This window comes from Styela clava, chromosome 6, assembly GCF_964204865.1.
Source record: "Styela clava chromosome 6, kaStyClav1.hap1.2, whole genome shotgun sequence".
Taxonomy (NCBI): Eukaryota; Metazoa; Chordata; class Ascidiacea; order Stolidobranchia; family Styelidae; genus Styela; species Styela clava.
The window spans coordinates 23638322-23661181 of record NC_135255.1 but is presented as its reverse complement, the minus strand read 5'-3'; the positions used below and the strand labels follow the sequence as shown (position 1 = coordinate 23661181).

Sequence of the window (22860 nt, the reverse complement as noted above, 5' to 3'; positions counted from 1 at the left end):
TAAGGATACTTTCAGACCATTGCCGCAAAGACGTTTTCCTGTGGTTTTACAAAATTTTAGAGGTGCAAAACTTCCTAAAAGGTAATAAAAAATTACTGTAGAGCGTAAATTTAAAAAAAGCAATGCGAAAATATATTTATACGAAATCCAAAATAAAGTACGGTTCCGTTTTGTACAGTTCCGACCCGCATCAATTAATCTCCGAGTCTCGCGTAGCGTCGCGTCAAATCGGAATCTCGCCGCCGCGTTTGGCGGATTAAAACATGAAAATATAAGAATATGGCGACATTTTGGATGAAATATCAGATCTCATTGAAAATTTAGGAATAAAAGTAATAACATTCTAGCAAAAAATACAATCTTCAACCATTGAAAATTTCAAAGCAATGGTCCATTAGTATATGAGAAAAACGATTTTTTTGTAACAACATGAAAAAAAATACCAACAAAATCAACATAACAGCAAAACGATCCACCACCACGTGTCCAACAATTTCAATTGTCGTGTCGAATCGTTCGTTACAAACGCGTTTATATACGCGGAGCATCAGCCTACCTGTGTACAAGGCGTGCCCAACAGTTGCTGAAGTCGGCGAAGACCTAGGGCTAGAACAAATAGTATCGATACGTTTTAATTTTTCTTCCTATTTAAAGTTTAGCCTTAATTCATTTAGAATTGTAAATGTGTCACAATTGGCAACCTCAGGCATAATTCAAAGTAAGGTCTTGAACATATATCCCGTCTCTGTTATACCGTTTAATTATTATGCAGATACTGTTACATTTTTAGGCAAATAAACATACATTTTCGTACCGGTAATCCGTACAACAGTACCGAAACGGTGCCCGCAATCGAACAGCCCACTTCAGGTCGCACGGATAAGTGAATTCCGGATTCAAAAATGGCGGGTTCAAAATTTCTAGACAGAATCAGTCTTGCGGAACCATTTTTAAACTGATTAAATCTTTATACTTCAGTATGATATAGCTAACGTTATGTGAAATTATATTTTGTTTTGAAGTTTGCCTATTCTTTGTTTACTGCTGGACGAAAGAGAGCTAAATAACTGAACGAAAAAACGCGATGACGTCATAAATCCAGCGCGATGAAAAACGAAAAAGTGCGAACGCATTGCGAAAACCAGATCAAACCGGTTGCAGCTTCGACTCGCTTCTTCTGTAAATTGCTTTTCGAATATCATTTCATGAAATTGACTGTTCGCAGGGAGGAGTTACTTGTCGTAAAAGAAATTTTAAAGCAGTTACTTTACAAAGCTTATATTGAAGAAGGCATAACTTGAATAAGTCGTCAAGAAGAAAGCGTAGACTAGTAGAATACTAAATACGTATTTAACAGAAATTTGAAACGAATCTAACCTTCAAAACGGCGGCTACAGCGATATCCGTTTCGGATTTGCAATCTGTGAGTATATTATAATCTATTTACGAAATTTTTGTAACAAAATTCAGTCAGAAACTAGTAAAATTGTGTTTTTCTTCCAAAATTCTGGCACATCTGTACCGTGTACCGTACGTTCAAATGGAAAATTACATAAAGATGTAGTAATGTTTCGCGGGGTTTCCCCATGATGTGTTTACAATTTCATTTTTTCTGGTTATAGGCCTATCCTCGATTGGCAATTTTTATTTTCGTGGGGAGGACATAATATAAGAAATTAAAATCGTATGTGATAAGTCGGGGAAACACCCAACTTCGAATGAAAATAGAAACGCTCGCTTTTGAATGCCCGTGACGTCATGGAAATTTTCTCACGGTTCCCACGATGAGTGGAAAACTACACGATGGTGTGTGTGCGCGCGTGAGATTGGTTTGTTTAATAACACGCGCGACGCGCTCGAGGTGGATTCACGCGCAGATGACTTTTCCGTGTTGCGAACCAGTGCTGGCCGGTTCGATCAAATTTTGGACGGTTTGGGGGTGATTTTACCGTCTTTTTGTTTTGTTAAAGAATTTTAATTATGTGAAACAACATATTGAAACGATATATCGCAATGTTCATAAAATATATATACAAATAAATTCATATTAATCACAGATATTGTGACCACTTGTTCACAGGGTATTTTTCATACAGGAATTTTCCATTTAACCTAATGGAAATGATTTTTGTAGGTGTTGTTTATAGTAGAAACGCCCAAAAGACTTATTGCATGATTAAAATGAGCCAACTGAATTTAAAAGACTAATACAGGAACCTCAAGGGTGGAGGAAAGGCTATGGATCCTTGTTAATAAGACACTGGCCATGTTACTGTTACAAGGCTATCATACTCCCGTAGTGGTTCCATTACATTTGAACCCACGTACATTTGAACCCATGACAATTTCACCTGTATGCTATTGCATCTATGGAATTTTTTTTTTTCACGGATAGTTAAACCCATACTAACCCTAACCCATGGATTTTAGCACCCGTATATAGATTGAACCCATGGATATACGCATGGGTTCAAATGTACGGTCACCTCCCGTAGTATGTACCATGTCAGCATCTTGGGTTTAGGCCACAATTTTATTCTGATTTTTCTCACTTCAGTTCTATTACGAGTTCGGTGACTGCCTGTGTTAGCCAAGTAAATATCCCCCTACCTATAGGTTTCAGTCCCTTGATGTAAAGTATGCGAACAAAATTTGTTGCGTATATACTGGTACGCATACTTCTGGAGCGTAGTGTTGGGTATATGGCTGTATCCTGCTGCGCTTCTTCTCTAGAGTAAAACAACGTGTACACTTTTTTCTCAAATTTACAATTTATTTTTATTGATTGAAAAAATTAAATTGACATTCACTCTGCCCTACTATGTCAACTATGCTTTAAAATCAAATTTATTGGTTGTTATATACCATAAATTGGTAATGAGAGCCATATTATGTCATATGATCAAACCAGATTATTGTTTTTAACTGGATAACTATTCCCACACCCAATATGGACTGGTAACTGGCCTTGGTTTGCCATATTATGGTTAAGCCATCTTATCAACTTTCCCCTATTTTTTGAGATGTTTGATCCTTTCGCGAACTACAAACTCATACCGATACAGTTTAGTTTTGGTTATAGTTAACAGGTTATTGTTGTAAAAATATTGGCGCTACGTAGTATGTGCACCAAGATGGCGGATACCATAATGTGGTATGTATACCAGGTTAAGGTTCGGCCATAATTGTATTCCAATTTTTCTTATTTTAGTTCTATTACTAGTTCGGAACGAGCCAAGTGACTCCCGTAGTATTTGTACCTGTACTTAAGGCCTTACCTGGTACACATACTTCGTTCCGGTGTCCGCCATCTTGGTTCACATACTACGGTGGTACCCAAAATATCTGCTGTAAGGAGGTCCATGCATCTCAACGAATAGCTAATTCCGTACCCAACATGGACTGGTAACTGAATGAAAGACCATGGTTTGCCATATGATTGAGCCATGTTATCATTATCAATCATTTTATTCTGGTTCTTTAACATAAATGACACAAAAAGTAAGCAGACAAACAAAATGCAAGGATACCTGGGAGGCGAGCATAAGTTAAAATAAGTTAGAGCATAAGTTTAAAAGCATATAACTTGATACAAGGCTCTGCCACGCCAAAAAATTATCATCTTTTCCCTTTTGAAATAAATATGAAAATCCTATCATGTCATGGTGTGACAGTATTAATGAATTAATCAGTTAAAATTTTGAAATATTTCTTTTTCCAGGCATCCAACAAAATGACGCCACCAATCAATACTAATTCCATGGGAACGGTATTAACTCAGCAAGTCGGCCAGCAGTTGCTGGACTTCTCACAGAAATTGGATATTCAACTCCTTGATAATGTCGTAGGATGTATGTACGACGGATCTGGACAACCGGTAAGATGTTTTTCAAATTGAATTATTATTTTTGAAGTCTGTATAAAAAGTTTATTCGATTCAGTCTGTTCAAGATCAGTGGTTCTCTATCCGCGGGCCAATTACGGCACGCGCAACGATTTAATATGGCCCGTCGAACTTATTTGAAAAAATTAAACACTTCATATTTATCATCTTTTTACGTTCTAGATACCAATTTTTACGCCGTTATCACAGTTTAAGCACGTGTATATTTGCGACAACTCAATTATAATGATATTTTATTATACGGTTCTGATATGGGCCCTTTGGGTGTGAGAATATTCTTCCGCTTCTAATTTTGCCTCCCAATTCAATTAACTTTGGAAAGCACTGTTCTAAATGCTCTAGCATAATTCTGGATAGTTTAAAAAGCTCTTGGCATTCACTTTGCTCAGAGATGAGTCCCTTTCACATCTGAGTGAGTGCCCGTAACTTTGCTCAGAGATGAGTCCCTTTCACATCTGAGTGAGTGCACGTAACTTTGTTCAGAGATGAGTCTCCTTTACTTTTGAATGAGTGCACGTAGCACGTAACTTTGTTTAGAGATGAGTCTCCTTCACTTCTGAGTGAGTGCCCGTAACTTTGCTCAGAGATGAGTCTCCTTTACTTTTGAGTGAGTGCCCGTAACTTTGGTCAGAGATGAGTCTCCTTTACTTCTGAGTGAGTGCCCGTAACTTTGCTCAGAGATGAGTCTCCTTTACTTTTGAGTGAGTGCCCGTAACTTTGCTCAGAGATGAGTCTCCTTTACTTCTGAGTGAGTGCCCGTAACTTTGGTCAGAGATGAGTCTCCTTTACTTCTGAGTGAGTGCCCGTAACTTTGCTCAGAGATGAGTCTCCTTTATTTTTGAGTGAGTGCCCGTAACTTTGCTCATAAGATGAGTCTCCTTTTCCTTATGAGTGAGAAAGTGTGGCCTTGATTTAAGCAAAGTTTAGGGCAACAGGTATGACTGTGAACTTAGTGGTGTGGCGCATCGTGCTAAGCGTTAGGAATTTGCTCGCCACCGCACCTCTGATTACCCTGCGTGGGATCACGGGCGGGGATAGTTATGTGCGAGGGATTGCTGGACTCCTCACCGCCGTAGGTTGGTTCACATAACCGCTGGTCACTTACGGCTTTCTCCACCATCAAGCCCATGCTTCCGAAAACAAATTCAGTTTCCCGCTCCCCTAGGATAAATATGTAAATCCTATTCTGTGTGTAAGTTTTTTTTAAAACAATTTCACTAAAATTTATTTTCAGCAACGAATCGCAGAGGAAATACTCAAAGCATTAAAAGAACATCCAGACGCATGGACTAGAGTTGACACAATATTAGAATTCTCACACAACCAGCAAACGAAGGTAATTGAAATCTTTCCTGTGGTTGTATTAACTGGCTCGCAATTCTACACTATAGTCCGATATAGTCTCAGTAGCTCCTGATACTTTTGTGATAAACTGAAAATTTGCTCTGCTGTCAACCTCCTTTATTTTTGAGTGAGTGAGTCACTCGCTTTATTCAAATTTCTTTATATAAAAAATCTTTATAGAGCAGCTTGAAGACTAGAAAGCTTTTTTTTCGATTTGATTCCTAGGCCCAAACATTTCATTCAAAATTTTGTTTTATTTTTATTTATGGGAACACTTTTTTCATCCCTTTTTTTCTCTGCCTCTATCACTCTTAATTTTCCCAGCAAACTCCGTGCTCAAGTAAGACCGTACAGGTACTGATTATTTTTTTTCTGAAATTTCATTTTGCCAGATATTTTTCTTTTAAAGTATTGACATATCTATTTTGCATTATTACAAAACAAGCTAAAATTTGCGCGAGTCGTTCAATAAATTTTTATCCGTGCTTTTGAATTTCCTGTCCCCTGTATCATTCCAGCTCAAATAAACCCCATTTACAGTTCTACTAAAGTTTTTTGTGAATAGGGAATATTTGGTGAATAAAATTTAATTGTTTGTCTAATATATTTGCGAAGAAACAACACAAATAATTAAATTTTATTCGGTTTGTTTTGGGAGTTATGAGGGTCATTGTGTCAAGGGTCGTATAGGGTTACAATACTTTCTGTTTTTATAAATATCAGTTCTTTACCTCCCAACCGAATATCTTTTAATTCAGTACTCCCGTAGTATGTGAACCAAAATGGCGGGCACCCGAACGTAGTATGTGTATCAGGTTAAGGTTAGGCCATAATTTCAGGTACAAATACTACGGGAATCACTTGGCTATTTCCCGAACTCGTAATAAAACTAAAATAAGGAAAATTGGAATAATTCCAACCTGGTACACATACAACGTTCCGATGCTCGCCATCTTGGTTAATAACATACTTCGGGAGTACCAAAGAATGTTTTATCCTTGATGTTTTTCCTCAAAGTGTTTTTCGGAGGAGAAATATTATATATGAAGGAATTAATATTTTGCTGTGCTATCAAAATCATCTTGTAACGAACTAGTAGCGACACACAGTTTGAAAACTACTGAATGGCTGGGATAGAGCCTTGTTATAAAAGAGCATACAAAATGATGTAAAATTTATTTTGACCGTTTTTGACTTATCAGTCTCAGTTTTGTTTTTTCCTTTCAGTACTACGCTCTACAAATATTGGAAAACGTGATCAAGACAAGATGGAAGGTTTTGCCTAGAAATCAGTGCGAAGGTATTTTTTTAGGGTTAAGCCATAATTTTATTCCGATTTATTTATTTTAGTTCTATTACGAGTTCGGGGACTGTACGTCTTAGTCAGGTGAATATACCACCCATAGGTTTCAGTCCCTTTACACAACTTAATGTAAAGCAAGTGAACAAAATTAGGTACCTCCATATTGGTACACGTACTTCTGGATCGGCAATTTTCCATGCCGAAGTGTAATTGATTGTACAGTTAACCAGACTCTATATCCCCAACGCTAAGTTTGCACTTTCATATTTTTGAATCAATTTTCAGGCATAAAGAAGTACATTGTGGCCCTCATTATCAAGACGTCCTCCGATCCAGGGCTGGCCGATAAAGAAAAAACCTATCTAGGAAAATTGAACGTGATTCTGGTAAGTTTTCTAGGTTAAGTAATTGGATATTTTTAAAGAACAGCGGATGGGGCACAGGTGTCGGGAGTCCTTCAAAAAGGGGCCCCATATCATGGAAAGTTTTCCACTGCACGCCACTGCACTTGGCGGAGGTATGCCACAAAACACTTTCATACTGCAAATATCTTCAATGCATGCTATCGTTCACAGGTTCAAATTCTGAAGCAAGATTGGCCGAAGAACTGGCCAACGTTCATCAGCGATATTGTTGGGGCGAGCAGAACTAACGAAAGTCTTTGCCAGAATAACATGGTCATCTTGAAATTATTAAGGTGAGAAGTGTCCGTATTAAATTACTTTGTATCTGTGTTGAGAATGTTTGGGTCATCAACTCGACTTGAGTAAGACTCGAGGTGTAGTCAACTGGCAGTCGCTGTTCGAATTCGGACCTTTCGAGTATTCGATTCGGACCGTGCCTAATTCTATATTTTAGACTTATCAATCGAAAGTTAGGGGATCCCCCAAAACAGCGCTCTTACTCCATAGCGACACCTTGTGTCCCATCACTAATTAATTAATAACTCGCTAATTATACGACATAATTCATCCAAAATCAATAGGCTCTTGGTACGACATATGATGAATGCACATGCAAAATCTGGAGCAGATTCAATCTCGCTTTCGTGATATATCGCGTGCATCTAACAGACAGACAAATACTTACAGATTAAAATCGATAAGTAACAATGCGATTACCGCTATTTTGATTATCGAATAATCATTGTTAAAGGAAGTGCGCATTTAAGGATGTCAAAACATAATTTCTGTAAAGACCGAACTTCAGTAGTTTTGTATGCAGATCTTTGGTAAAAATAGTTGAGTAGCACCGAATGAACGGACTCGTATTTGTTCTCAATCTCGGTAAGTGAGTGCCACAGTGACACTTATTGATTGAGTTAGATTACTCTACTCCGCCCCCTGTACGTAGACTGGGTATCTGAAACCGCAAGAGATCGGATTGATGAAATCCTCGCCGTCGTAGGGTGGTTTACCGCTGGTCAGTTATGCTTTCTCCACCATTAAGTTCATGCACCTGAAAACAAATAACTGACTAATCCCATACCCGACATGGATTAGTAACCGGACGAGAGTTCGAGGTAATCCTTATGATTATGCTGGTTTATTGACGTTTCTCTATCCCAGTAGAAATATAAATCTTATTCTAAGACTCACAACTTCAAATCCTTTTTTCTATAGCGAGGAAGTATTTGACTTCTCCCAGGGGCAAATGACGCAAGCAAAAGCAAAGCATCTTAAAGACAGCATGTGTAATGAATTCGCACAGGTGTTTCAGCTATGCCAGTTTGTTATGGTAAGTAATGATTCATTGGACACAAAATGTCAACTGTTTGCTAAATTCTTCTTGTGTTATTGTAGCAAAAACGCTTTTCTTGTCAACTTGCCAATTGAGGATAGGAGAAGATGCTAAAAGAAAGCTATTACTTTATTTTTCTTTCATTTTGGCCAGTTTGTTACTGATTTTTGTAGATAAAACGGACATACGTGTCATTTTTCTAAGTTGTTGCCTTATTCTTGTTCTCTTTTCTCTGCAACTAATGGACTATTATATTTCAAATTTTTACTACTTCAAGATCTCTGAAGCCAATATAAGACTATTTCTTCTACATTTTTTGTAAGAAATTTTCTGATACCCATGGATATTTGATATTTTATATGACAAAAAAATTCGACTCAGACCCCAACTCAAGAACTCCCGAGATCTTGAAATCTAAAATCTTGATAACAGAATGCGCATGTAACTGATTGAAGAGTTGCTCCTCAACTTTCTTGCAGTCACAATCACAATATATTGGTTAGTTCCGTAGAGACCCAATAAAATGTGTAGGATATATGCTGTCTAATTACCAATGCATTTGGAGTCTTCGTCAGTTAACTTAACTTAAATAATTTCCAACAATTATAAAGATGTGCTTGTTCGAAAGCGAATGGCATGAACATTTGGTATATAAAAACAACATTGGCATGCAGTACTTTTTGGCCGACCTTTCTAATTCGAAGTTATCTCCTTTTTACAGGATAATTCTCAAAACGCTCCCCTCGTAAACGCCACTCTCAACACTCTACTGCTTTTCCTAAACTGGATTCCACTCGGATATATTTTTGAAACCGAACTCATAACAACCCTCGTTTATAAGTTTCTTGGATTGCCGATGTTTAGAAACATTACTCTCAAATGCTTAACGGAGATCGGTGAGTATCTTGTGATTACGGATCTTTGAATTTTTATATTTTGTAAATCGTAAAAATCAAAAAAGTGCTGTTGGAAGAATTATAAGCAACTTTTCATAAAATGGTTTATTTTCTGCACCATTTAATTAAGCAGTTTTATCAGCTTTCTTCTCAGAAACCGACGCTAACTAAATTAACTAACCTTTAATTTTTCACAGCTGGAGTAAACGTGCAAAAATATGAAGAAGAATTCACGAAATTATTTTCACTGACAATGACACAGCTGAAACAGGTTAGAACAGGTTTATTCTGGTTTTGTTTGATTTGAATTTTGAAAGTTCTGTCTTGATAAAATATTTTTAAGTTTTTATTCCAACTTATCATCATGATTATCAAATTTGGAAATTAAGTTATTAGTTTTTGTTAAAAGTATAAGATTTGACCCGTATTCAACAGTATGCAGGGTGACCATAAAGTCACTTTACAATTTCAATTTTGTTATGAAGTCAGTTCTCAATATATCTCAACCAGGTTTGTTGTTTTTCAATCAGTAATTGTTTAAGTGTTTTTACTCCATTTAATTAATAAAACATCTGTGACGGCCAAAACAAATATGGAATCGATGAATCCTCTTTGCAATTGTAAAAAATATTAAGACTTTATAGACGCCCTATATTTATTAAACTTCAGTCATCTATGTTTTTGAGATGGCGACTGACATGAAATATCGGCCCAAATTTTTTAAATATTCAAATTCAAAAATTTAAATTTAATTTTGAATCGAACTTTCGCCAAACATAACAAGAAATTTATAAACAAATTGGCATTTTGTCTCCAATAAAACAGTACTTACCTTGAATATTTAAATTGTATTTTATAAATTAATTTAAAATTATTTCAGATGCTCCCGACAACAATAAACATGAAGTCGGCTTACGCGAGTGGCTCAAACGACGATCAAAACTTCATCCAAAATCTCGCTCTATTCCTTTGTATATTCTTCAAAGAGCATGTGGCATTGGTGGAAAAGAAATCGGAACTGCATTCTCTACTGCTTGATGTGAGCTTGTTTTTATACTACTAGAAAACTACTAGGAAGTTGTGCAAAGAAATTGAAACCTAAGGGCAGGGGGTATATTCACTTGGCTAACACAGACAGTTCCCGAACTAAAATAAGGAAAATCAAAAAAAAAATTATGGCTTAACCCTAACCTGGTACACATACTACGGGAGCACCCTATGTTTAATAATGGTGCGACCCGCAGTTACATCACGTTGTTTGTGTATGCCCCCCATGTATTAAAGGTCGCACAGCCTGTTTCTAACTGGGTACAACCTTCACACACAGGGCCTGGAGTATCTCGTTTTGATCTCAGAAGTCGAAGAAACAGAAATTTTCAAGATCTGCTTAGAATATTGGAACCAGATTTCAGCGGATTTATATCGCGGAAGCCCATTCTCCGCCGGAACATCGATTCCTATTATGGGAAGCGACTCAAACATGGCGTTACGAAGACAAATATATTTGCCGTTGTTATCAAAGGTATGTTAAAAATAATTTTTTCTTACGCCAGTTTGTGTTTTCAGGATTTGATTATTTCACAACTGGTCAAAAAAGCACACAACTTGGAGCCAACTTGACTGTACATCAGTACATTATGATATTACATTATTACACTTTTAGTACATTAGCATAAATTTATGTGTTTTTTGATCTCTATTTTTTTGCAGTTTGAACTTTACTTTAAACGCGATTTATAATTTTCTTTCTTGCATTTGCGAATAAATATGTGATTAAGATATTGAATACTATTCATGTTATAATCCGGCCCACCGAGAACCTATTTTCCCACATCTGGCCCGCCGACTAGAGAAGTTGCCCACCCCTGTACTATAGTGTCTAGCACAACTTCACCACTCCCATTGTTAAGGATCTCGTAACAATTACAATTTCCAGTTGCGTGGACCTGATCACGTTAACCAATGTCTATTGTCTATGTGCCAGTGTATATTCGTTGAAATGTATGTATAACCCTGCTCTCTACAATTCAAATTCCTTACTTTTTTCTTAGGTTCGCTTGGTTATGATTAGTCGAATGGCAAAACCGGAAGAAGTATTAGTTGTTGAAAACGAACAGGGCGAGGTCGTTCGCGAGTTTATGAAAGACACGGATTCCATCAACTTATATAAAAACATGAGAGAAACTCTGGGTGAGTGTTTGCAGCCTTTTTACTTATCGATTTAAATCGGTAAGTATGTTGATAGGTATTTGTCTGTCTGTTTGTCTGTTAGATGCACACGATATCTCACGAAAGCGAGATTGAATCTGCTTCAGATTTTGCATGTGCTTTCATCATATCTCGGACCAGAAGCCTATTGATTTTGGGCGAATTATGTCATATAATTAGCGAGTTATTAATTAATTAGTGATGGGACACAAAGTGTCACTATGGGGTAAGAGCGCTGTTTTGGGGGATCCCCTAACTTTCGATCGCTAAGTCTTCGGTTGAGCAATGATATATTATGCTTAATTAAAGGGAAATATATAAATAAATAAGGGGGGGGTAAACTTTTTGTTTTTTTAAGTTCTCAGTTTATTTTGCGTTTCAGACAACTGATTTCATAGTGTTTTGTTTAAGTTTACAAGTTACCACTGACACACTACAAAGAAAGGAAATTATAAAAATGGGAGTAAATATTTATATTTTTTACCTTTTTTACAGTTTATTTGACGCATCTTGACTACATGGATACTGAACGAATCATGACGGAGAAACTACACAACCAAGTTAACGGAACGGAATGGTCGTGGAAGAATTTAAACACTTTGTGTTGGGCGATCGGAAGCATCAGTGGAGCGATGCACGAAGAAGATGAAAAAAGATTCCTGGTTACAGTGATAAGAGGTGGGAGTGTTTCGGATTTTTTTTTTTTTTGGCGGGGGGATATGTGGGTGTGGTCAGGGGTGTTTCTGATTTTTTTTTGAGAATTGGGGGGGGAGGTATGTGGATGTAATCAGCATAGTCAGGAATGTTCTAGATTTTATTTATTTTTTGGGTGAGGGAGGTAGGGGGAATTTGAGGTTGGGATTTGGAGAGGTTTTAATTTTTTCTTTGGGTGTGAGCTGTTTTATTCAGGTTATTTTTGATTTTTCAAAATTTTTTTTTTTTTGAGGGGGGATGTTAGAGGAGTTGCAATATTGATCAGGTCCTCCATTGGGACAAATTTTTTAATTTTTTTATTTGAGAGGGTTGGGCCATGGTGGGGATTGGATTCAGTGCTTTTAACTTGGATATTTTTGGTATTCAGGAAAACTTGCATTCTGAATTTTATTTATTCATTTTTTTAAGAAGGGTGGAATTGGAGTCGGTATCGTTTTTTTTTGATAATTAGGGTAATTTTTTGAAATTAGAATTTTTATAAGTCTGTGGCATTTTCTGTTCGAGCGCCAGGGAGCGAAAGTTGAAATTGTTTTTGAATGTTTGTTATTGTTAATATTTTTTCTGAAATTATTGTCAAGTGTTTGACACTGTTTTTGATATTTGGAGTAATATTTTCGTGCTCAAACAGAAAATATATACATTTTTGAATACTTTTAATGAAAAAATGCCTAGTTTAGAACTTTGAATCTTTTCTCATTTCAGATTTGCTTGGACTTTGTGAACAAAAACGCGGAAAAGACAACAAAGCGATCATCGCGTCGAACATCATGTATGTAGTCGGACAATACCCGAGGTTTTTACGAGCGCACTGGAGGTTTCTGAAGACCGTCGTTAATAAATTATTTGAATTCATGCACGGTAAGTCCTACTGATATTAATTCACCAGGACAATTTTGGGTGCTCCCGAAGTATGTGAACCAAGATGCGGACATCGGAACGTCGTATGTGTACCAAGTTAGAGTTAGGCCATAACTTCAGGTACAAATACTAAGGGAGTCACTTTTCTAGTCCCCGAACTCGTAATAGAACTGAAATACGGAAAATTGGAATAAAATTATAGCCTAACCCTAACCTGGTACACATACTACGTTCCGGTGTCCGCATCTCGGTGCACATACTACGGGAGCGCCCAGTTTTCTTTATATGAAGCGTATCCATCACTTTTTGCTCCGTACAAGGCCTTATGCAACAGCTGTTCTCAACCAGGGCCACAGAGCAGTTGGAGGGGGGGCCATAATGCTAGGCACAGAACTGATTATACTTTTCACTTTACCAAAAAATTTAGTTTCCTAAATTTCCTAAAATCCTAGTTTCATTGCTTGATAAGGTCATTTCACAGGGTGTTTTCACTTTGTCGAGCATGAATTGTTTGGAATTTACCAATCAAAATAACTCGGAAACAAAGAACAAAGAAATATCACTGGAATGATAAACAAGGGTCATGAGTGTTAATAGCCTTCGAAAGGGGGCTGCGCACAAGCCAATAAAAGGTTGGAAACAACTGTTATACAGCAGCCGCTGATATCTAATGATATGTAAAAAACTACTTTTGTGTTTGTAAAAACCGGGATATTTTTAGTTTCGTATTGCTTACCCAAATTATTACATACACTCTGCGTCAGCCATATACATAGTCCTTAGAACAACATCTCTGCGACCAATTTTAAAATTTCAATTTTCTTTTTTTTTGTAGAAACTCATGACGGAGTCCAAGACATGGCCTGCGACACTTTCATAAAAATCGCTCAGAAATGTCGGCGACATTTCGTACAAATTCAGGCCGGGGAGGTCATGCCTTTCATCGAAGAAATACTGAACAACATCAGCACCATTATATGTGATCTTCAGCCGCAACAGGTGGGTGGCTTTTTCTGGTGTCACAGATGTTATCAGGTCACTCTGGGCATGTCTTTTATGTCATAAACGAGGCATATTTTTAGTTTTTATGGTGTGTGACATATTTTTTACTGTCACGGCATATAACACATTTTTGTGACATCCTTTTCTGTGCCACAACGTGCCCCATGTTTTTTATATTCTGACATGTGACATATATTTAGTGTCATGGCATATTTTTTGTTACTTTTTAGTGTCACATCAAAAGTGCCATAGCATTTGTCATTTTTGTGTGGCATTACCTGATGTGGCATATCAATGGTGTCACAGCAGGTGGCATCTAATTTACGTCGTGACTGTGGCATCTTATTCTGAGACTTTATTCCCAGGTTCACACATTCTACGAGGCAGTCGGTTACATGATAAGCGCGCAGACCGACACAAACGTACAGGAACATCTCATCGAGAAATATATGATGCTGCCAAACCAGGTTAAAATTTTATGACAGTTATTAGAAATTTTCGAAATAAAATTTTTTGTACTTCAATACTCCCCCCTCCTTTGACTTGCTCTTGTTTTGTCAGGTTTTTAATTTAGAAAATCTGTATTTAAGGATATTTGCAAGAAAGTTTTTTTTATCTATTTCAAACTATGGGAAAAACTTGAAACTAACTTTTTTATTCAAAAATTTTTTGTGGGGCAACACCTCTCTTTTTAAATCAGAATTGAACTCTTTTATTAGGTTTGGAAAATTTCGTTTATTTAGCTTTTTTTTTTCAGAACAAAGCTTCATACAGTTTTGTAAATGTCGACAATAAAAAACAGCTTAGAATTTATAAATAAAAATCTTCTGTGTAGCTTAACTTTAATACTCCCCCCACCCCCGCGACGTTTTACTTGGGGGGGGGGGGAATAATTTTTCAGGTTTCTTCTCAAGTTTTTTACCCAGTTTTAGGCTTTGGGAAAATCTTGAAACTAGTTTTTTGAACCAAAATTGGACCATTATGTTTGAAGATTTTCGTCAAATTTTTTGATTTTTATTTTTCGTCTATGTAACTTGACATTTATTATCTATTGGGATATTTCAGCAAATTTCATGATTTTTCATTTTTTGATTAATTAAAGCACGACTTGACTTATAATTTGCTCTATTAGGTTTGGGACAGCATCATCCAGCAAGCTACGAAGAACGTTGATGTTTTGAAAGATCCAGCAACGGTGAAACAGCTCGGAAGTATTCTAAAAACAAACGTACGAGCCTGCAAAAGTGTCGGACATTATTTCGTGCTTCAGGTGAGATTTGGGCCTTCGAGACCCTCTAGGACGGAGGGTTTGGGGCCACAGAAAGTTTGATAAAACAATTTCAATGCCTTGCTTGGATAATAGCGTACAGGGTGTCCTTTCACAATTGCAATTTTGTTATGAAGTCAGTTCTCAATATATCTTAATCAGTAATTGTTTTGAATATTTTTACCTTATTTATGTAATACATCTGTGAGGGCGAAAACAAGATATGGTATCTCTTTTTTAAATATTTTCTAAAAATATTAAGTTTTTTGAATATGTAATACCATATTTATTTCTAGTGTAATTCATTTTCTTTACGGGCCAATGTATATTTAACATGATTTAATTTAAAAATAATTAACGGTACCAGGGACACATAAGTTGCGAAACAGTAATTGGTACTCCCGAAGTATGTGAACCAAGATGGCGGACACTGAAACGTAGTATGTGTACCAGGTTAGGGTTCGCCCATAATTTCAGGTATAAATACTACAGGAGCACTTGGCTAGTCCCCGAGCTTGTAATAAAACTAAAATAACGAAAATTGGAATGAAATTATGGCCTAACCCTAACCTGGCACACGTACTACGTTCCGGTGTCCGCCATCTTGGTGGTTCACATACTGGAAGCGCTCAGCGATGTCGTATTCGATAATATCATTTTAGAATTCATTCAAATTAAAAATCCTCATTCTGAATAAATCTCCTTTTTTTTTCAGCTGGGGAGGATCTACCTGGACATGTTGAACGTCTACAAATGTCTTAGCGAGAATATTTCCGCGGCGATAATGCAGCAAGGTGAAGGGGTCATGAAGCAATCACTCATCCGTAGCATGCGAACTGTTAAAAAAGAAACGCTAAAACTCATCTCCGGATGGGTCAGCAGGTCTAATGACCCCGATATGGTGAGTTTTGGACACAGTCTGTTTCCCGTTTTTTTTTCTAGTTGGAGAAAATTGCTTTTCTCATTTACTACTGGACCAATTGCTTTGAAATTTTTAGTGATTAAACATTGCATTTTTCGCTAGAAGGCTATTATCCTTATTTATTTCAAAAATTTCTGTTGGCTGTTTGTTTTTTGTGATGACGTCATCAACGTTACCATAAAGCCCACGGATGAAATAAATAAAAGCCTTTAGCGATAAATATAATCTTCAACCTCTGAAAATTTCAAAGCAAAGCGATTACAACTAGAACAAGTACTTTAACAACAACATCAACATAATAACAAAACAATACGTATTTCCACATTGCGTCCAATAATAATCTAATCTACCTGCTTGCATCGGCTCATGCTAGGAGAAAAAGCGAGAATGCCCGAATTCCAATTTTCCACACTGTTTTAAAATAATTACAAATCTATTAAAAAGTGTTTTAATTTTAGCTGTAATTTTTTATGTTGCCATGGTAAAATATTAACCAATCATAACTCTCCATTTTCAGGTCAGTGAAAACTTTGTCCCTCCCTTGTTAGAAGCAGTTCTGATGGATTATCGGTCGAACGTGCCCGCTGCTCGTGAACCGGAAGTTTTGAGCACAATCGCAACCATTGTACATAAGTTAGAGGTAAGTTGGCCACTAGAGGGATTTGAAAGTTTCAACATATTTTATTTTTAGCAAAATGTATGATATATAGCGCTGGTGGGCAAGTTTTTTAAACAAGAGGCCAAAAATGTTGCCCACTTAGACTGGCAGGCCATTTAATTGTGATAAAAAAAGTTACATTCAAGAACAATATTAATAGTATTACAAAGCAAAAGTGGAAAACCATAATCTTCGTGCCAAAACTAAATTTAACCGCAATCAACAAATTCCTCGAGCTAATTTTAGCTAAAATATAAAGTCCTGAAAATTGCAAATGGAATTTATCGATAATATATATTGTTTTGGCCCTCACAGGTGTATATAATGAAGTGAACTTACTTGAACAATCACTGATTAAAAAAAAAAAAAACTGGTTAAGATATATTGAGAACTGACTTCATAACAAAATTGAAATTGTAAAAGGACTTCATGGACGTATGTGGTTAACAAGTCCAATTCATTCTTCATTCCTGTTTGAGAATTAGGTCTTGAAATTAGACTCGAGTTTGAGTGAAGGTTTTGTTTATTTATTATCGTACTTATTATCCACTAGGCTGCGCTGACGAGAGAAATTCCGCAAATATTTGACGCAGTTTTTGAATGCACCTTAGAAATGATTAACAAGGATTTCGAAGAGTTTCCAGAATACAGAACCAATTTCTTCTTACTATTACAGGTTGGTAATGGGAGGATTATAAAAAAAATTATTGTAGGGGGCGTAGAAAAATTTTTTTTTATTTTTTCAAATCGTGGGAGTTATAGAAAAAAACTTTTGGGGGGCTCAAACTTTTTTCGGTACTCCTGAAGTATGCGCGCCAAGATGTCGCACAACCTGAAAACTAACTTGGTACACAACCTGAATTCAGGTTGTGCGTCATTTTGGTGCGCATACTTCAGGAGGTCCCATTTTCCTGTTGGGGAAGATTTCATGAAATATTTTTCATTGGCTGGGAGGATTCAAAACATATTTTACTTTGAGGGTTGGCAAAAAAACTCACTGTTAGAGGGTTTCAGAAATAAATTTGCGTGGGAGTGTTAAAAAAAAATTTGAAAGTTTTGAAAGAATTTTCCCATTGGGGGGGGGGGGCTAACAAAATTTTTCTGGGAGATTTGAGTTTGAGTATTTCTTCCTACACTAGGCAATTATAGTATCGATATTACATAACAAACAATATTTCATTTTTTTCTCACCCCTCTTTAACTCCCCATTTATATGTAATTTCTTTTTACTTTTTATTTCTCTTACTTTTTAATTTTTTTTACCCTCATTACTTCTTTTTTTTTGACCCCCTCCCCCCATTTACAATATTCCCCCCATTTACAATATTGCTTTTTTTTTGCAGGCTGTAAACAACCACTGCTTTCCTGCTTTGCTTTCAATTCCCCCCGCACAATTTAAACTGGTTCTGGACTCTATCATCTGGGCTTTCAAACATACGATGAGAAATGTTGCCGACACAGGTTAGTTCATGTTAATTCACCCGGGAAAAAAGAGAATTTAAAGCGATGTGTCACACTGTGATAAGCGTTAGGAATGCGTTCGCCACCGCATGTTCGATTACCCTGAGTGGGTGGGTTCGCAGTTTCGAATCCTGTAGGGGGTAGTTGTGTGCGAGAGAATTATTAGACTCCTTGTTCTCATAGGATGGTTATCGCAACCGCTGGTTGATTTGAATTTGAAGCGATGTGTCACACTGTGATAAACATTAGGAATGCGTTCGCCACCGCATGTTCGATTACTCTTGAGTGGGTGAGTTCGCAGTTTCGAATCCTGTAGGGAGTAGTTGTGTGCGAGAGAATTGTTGGACTCGTCGTTGTTTTAGGGTGATTAACGCAACCGCTGGTTGGTCCCTCTGCCATAAAGCCCACGCATCTGAAAATGAATGTATATGGTTCGTGCTTTCGAAAACTTTTCAAGCTGCACCCCCATTTTAGAATTTGTCAAGTCTCGTGCCCCACCTCAAAAATAACTAGCTAACAATAAACTAGATAATAAATAGTAAGGTGAAATTATGTTTTATTCAAAAATCACTTCAAAAATATGTGGATGGAAGTAAATATCCAAAATCAAATCCTCAAAAATGTGGGTACTCCTGTAGTATACAAACCAAGGGACACCGGAACGTAGTATGTGTACCAGGTTAGGGTTAGGTCATAATTTTATTCCAATTTTCCTTATTTTAGTTCTATCACGAGTTCGGGGACTAACCAAGTGACTCTCGTAGTATTTGTACCTGAAATTGAGGCCTAACCCTAACCTGGTACACATACTATACTTCCGCCATCTTGTTTCACATACTTCCCTTGTGGGGGCGCGCCTCCCTGTTTGAGAATACTGGTTTATAGCTTTCTTCATAATTGAAACAAACTATTTTATTCCAGGCCTGAATATTCTTCATCAGCTGTTACAGAACATCTCGCAAGAGAAACAAGCGTCGCAAAGTTTTTTCCAAACCTATTTCACAGACATTTTACAACATGTGTTCAGCGTTGTAACGGACACTTCGCATACTGCCGGTAACTTTGTTTTTTATATGCCAGCGGTTTCCAACCAAGGGCCCAGTGCAGTTGATGCTAGATGCAAAACTAATTTTGTTTTGTTTATTTACAAGAAAATTTCCCTGTTCTTACTAGTTTCATTGCTTGATAAGGTTATTTCACAGGGTGTTTTAACTTCGTTGAGGATGAATTGTTTTAACCTAATGGGATTATGAATCCACCAATCAAAATAACACTATAAATACCGCTTGAATGATAAACGGGGGCCATGAGGGCCAAAAACCTCCGGATGGGGGGCCCGAGCCACAAAATGTTGGGATACACTGAGTTAAAGCTTCCTCTGTTAAGTTTAGGTCTCTTTAACTAATAACTGGATACCTAATTCCATACCCAACATTGACTGGTACCTGGACCAGAAGCCATGGTTCATCATACGATTTACTCAGTCTTATCGTCTTTCCTGAGATAAATGAAAAAACTGAAAATTCTTTTCAATGATTAAGTGTTTTGCCATTTTGCTGACTTTTTCTCCCCCGCTAAAAATCCTATTCTATGATTGGACAACCTTATCTACTTTCCTCCCATACAGGTACTGGCATTTTTTATCACCTTACTCCTCCTACTAAGTCCCTGTACTAACAGCCACTGTGATTATGTTAATTATGTGACCATTTCATATGCTTCCCTCCCCCCCCCCCCCCGAACAAATCACCTTGCTGACTTTCCTCCCCCCCCCCCCCCTACAATCTTATCGTATAATCAAGTCGCCTTACCTACTCCCCTGATACTGATTTTTTGTGACTAATGAACCATATCCTCCCACAGGTCTCACAATGCATGCAACAATCTTAGCCTACATGTTCAGTCTTGTGGAAAATGGCAGAATAACCGCTCCACTGCACCCGGACGCAACCGATAATGTTGTTTTCGTTCACGATTACGTCGCAAATTTACTGAAAACTGCATTCCCGCATTTACAAGAGTGAGTGCCTTTGTTTTTAGAATAGATTTATAGAATAAATGCAAGCAGCAACTGACTCGCTAATCGAGCAGGGCATATTTGAATACCAGATGATTTCAGAATTAAATCGAATTGTTTTTTCGAATCAAATCTCAAATACTTGTGTGAGCTTTCTTAAGTTTGCCAAAATTCTCTAGTAGGAATGGAAAGAGTACTGAGGAAGTTGTGATCGATAACATAAGGCCGCTTTTTTAATATAATTGTCACTACTTCCATTAGGGACGCAATCTAACTATATTTTTTGTTTCAGTGCTCAAATCAAGATATTCGTGCAAGGTTTATTCAGTCTCAATCACGACATCCCGCTGTTTAAAGATCATTTGAGGGATTTCCTTGTTCAAATAAAGGTGAGAAACATGTTGAATTGATGATGTCACACACTTGATGATGTCATTGCCTAATGATTACATCTTTTTTCTTTCGTGACCCACTTTCGTTGCATAAAAAAATCTGCGGCCAACTAACTTTCTCATGTCAAGGAAAAAACTACAAGAAAAACAAGACTCTGTTTGCAAAAATAAATACTTTCATTTTCATAATTAAAATGAGAAGCAGCATCATTCATTGCTACTACAATACTACTATAATGACGCAGATGAAACTAAACATTTCAATAACCATAGTAATTTTTACACTTGTGGCCCACTTGAAATTGCCTCTATGGCCCAGCAGTGGGCCATGGCCCATTGGTTGAGAACCAGTAATCATCAAATACTTTTTCATGCGTTTTCAAGATGGGCGCATTAGTTTGATGATGTCATATCTATATAGAATAGAATACTGTCGAATTTTTTTTTTCTGCAACGAATATTACTCCCCATGTTAACAAACCAAACCCACTTATGATGTCAAAATCTTCTGTAACTTTTAAAACCCCAAGTCGGATGACATCACGCACATGATGATGTCATTGCCGGTACCACTTATGATGTCAAAATCTTCTGTAACTTTTAAAACCCCAAGTCGGATGACATCACCCACATGATGATGTCATTGCCGGTACCACTTATGATGTCAAAATCTTCTGTAACTTTTAAAACCCCAAGTCGGATGACATCACCCACATGATGATGTCATTGCCGGTACCACTTATGATGTCAAAATCTTCTGTAACTTTTAAAACCCCAAGTCTGATGACATCACCCACATGATGATGTCATTGCTGGTACTCCCGTAGTATGTGTACCAGGTTAGGGTTAGGCCATAATTTTATTCTGATTTTCCTTATTTTAGTTAGTTCTATTACGAGTTTGAGGACTGTTTGTGTTAGCCATGTCGATATACCTCTGCCCATAGGTTTCAGTCCCTTTACACAACTTGATGTAAAATAGACAAACAAAATTAATCACCTTCATATTGGTGCACATACTTCTGGAGCGCCTCATTGCCTACTGAAATACTAAGCAGTTTCAATTCATTAGTAAAACCAATATGAAAGTTTTTCAATTCTATATATCTAATAATTGTGAAGAAATTTTAACATCAAATTAAACTCGCTCTTCTCACAGGAATTCTCCGGCCAAGACACTTCTGATCTTTTCCTTGAAGAGCGCGAGCAAGCGTTGACGAACGCACAAGAAGAAAAACGAAAACTTCAACTTTCTGTACCGGGTATGGTCAACCCTCACGATTTACCCGAGGAAATGCAAGACTAAGCTACCATTTGTGGTTACTTTTATATCAGCAAATTGAAAATAAAATTTCCTAAATCAGAAACTGTTCGGATTGGTTGAATACCTGAATTCAAATTTGATCTGCATTGTTAGTCACAAAGATAATATGACATCACAATTGAATGAAAGCTGTTTTATGCAAAAGTGCATTGATAGACTTCCTGGTTGATTTCCTGACATTGGACATGAACTTTAACCCCATGGGTTCTGTTTTTATTTTGTCGTTTTGTATCATAGATTCTCATTGTGAACGATGTTAGTTTTTTCTTTCCCAAAATTTGTCAGAATTACCTTAAAGTTTTGCTTTCAAATTTACAATAGCGTCTTTAAAACTGGCTGTAGCATTTTTTCAAGCACTGGCAACAGCGTCACCGATTACACATGGGTGGGATACGCAGGGTAAATTTAGTAGGCAATGTCGTACCAAAAAGTCTGTACTTTCAAAATTAGCAACTTTTTGTCGTGGCAGCTCGCACTCAGACTTTTTTGGGGGGGGTTGTTTGTCTTGTAAAAAAAAGATCTTTCGTTTTTCGTAGATACCTTTCATGCATTCACTATCATATTGGGCTATTGTTATAAATAGCTTAGTGGCCGGTGGTAATTCCCCCTCCCCCTACCCCACGCTTTCCTGGTTATTTCCAGTTCAAATTAAGGTTCTCACACGGCCAATCGCGGCCCAAATAAAATTTCTTTCAGGTATTTCTCGTTTCTTTTATATTTTGTTTTCATCCATTGTTCTCTATTGTGATGCAATAAAAAAGTTTAATATGATTTCTTAGCATTGGGAAAGGGTGGATTTTTTGCGGGATTTTCAAGTTGTTAGGGAAATATCTGGCGAGGACTTAGAGCAG

The 22860-nt window shown here is 37.0% G+C and overlaps 1 protein-coding gene across 1 annotated transcript; it reads left to right on the top strand.

Moving 5' to 3' along the window:
• Positions 1 to 1161: 1161 nt before the first annotated feature.
• Positions 1162 to 22780, top strand: LOC120330959 (exportin-1-like). The gene is made up of 25 exons (XM_039397953.2): positions 1162 to 1423; positions 3722 to 3877; positions 5139 to 5240; positions 6476 to 6548; positions 6837 to 6937; positions 7127 to 7248; positions 8174 to 8288; positions 9013 to 9187; positions 9385 to 9458; positions 10068 to 10226; positions 10515 to 10709; positions 11239 to 11377; positions 11891 to 12073; positions 12812 to 12967; positions 13803 to 13966; positions 14335 to 14436; positions 15102 to 15239; positions 15952 to 16137; positions 16676 to 16798; positions 17370 to 17492; positions 18160 to 18277; positions 19199 to 19333; positions 20141 to 20297; positions 20587 to 20683; positions 21845 to 22780. The coding sequence occupies exons 2-25, from the start codon at positions 3734 to 3736 to the stop codon at positions 21989 to 21991; spliced, it is 3228 nt and encodes a 1075-aa protein (XP_039253887.1). The 5' UTR covers positions 1162 to 1423; positions 3722 to 3733; the 3' UTR covers positions 21992 to 22780.
• The last annotated feature ends 80 nt before the right edge of the window (positions 22781 to 22860 follow it).

Bases quoted from the DNA above. Each gene is read 5' to 3' on its own strand.
- LOC120330959 (XM_039397953.2), top strand. From the start codon at position 3,734: ATGACGCCACCAATCAATACTAATTCCATGGGAACGGTATTAACTCAG. The intron at 8,289-9,012 runs GTAAGTAATGAT...TCCTTTTTACAG, and splicing joins AGCTATGCCAGTTTGTTATG to GATAATTCTCAAAACGCTCC. The intron at 16,799-17,369 runs GTAAGTTGGCCA...ATTATCCACTAG, and splicing joins CCATTGTACATAAGTTAGAG to GCTGCGCTGACGAGAGAAAT.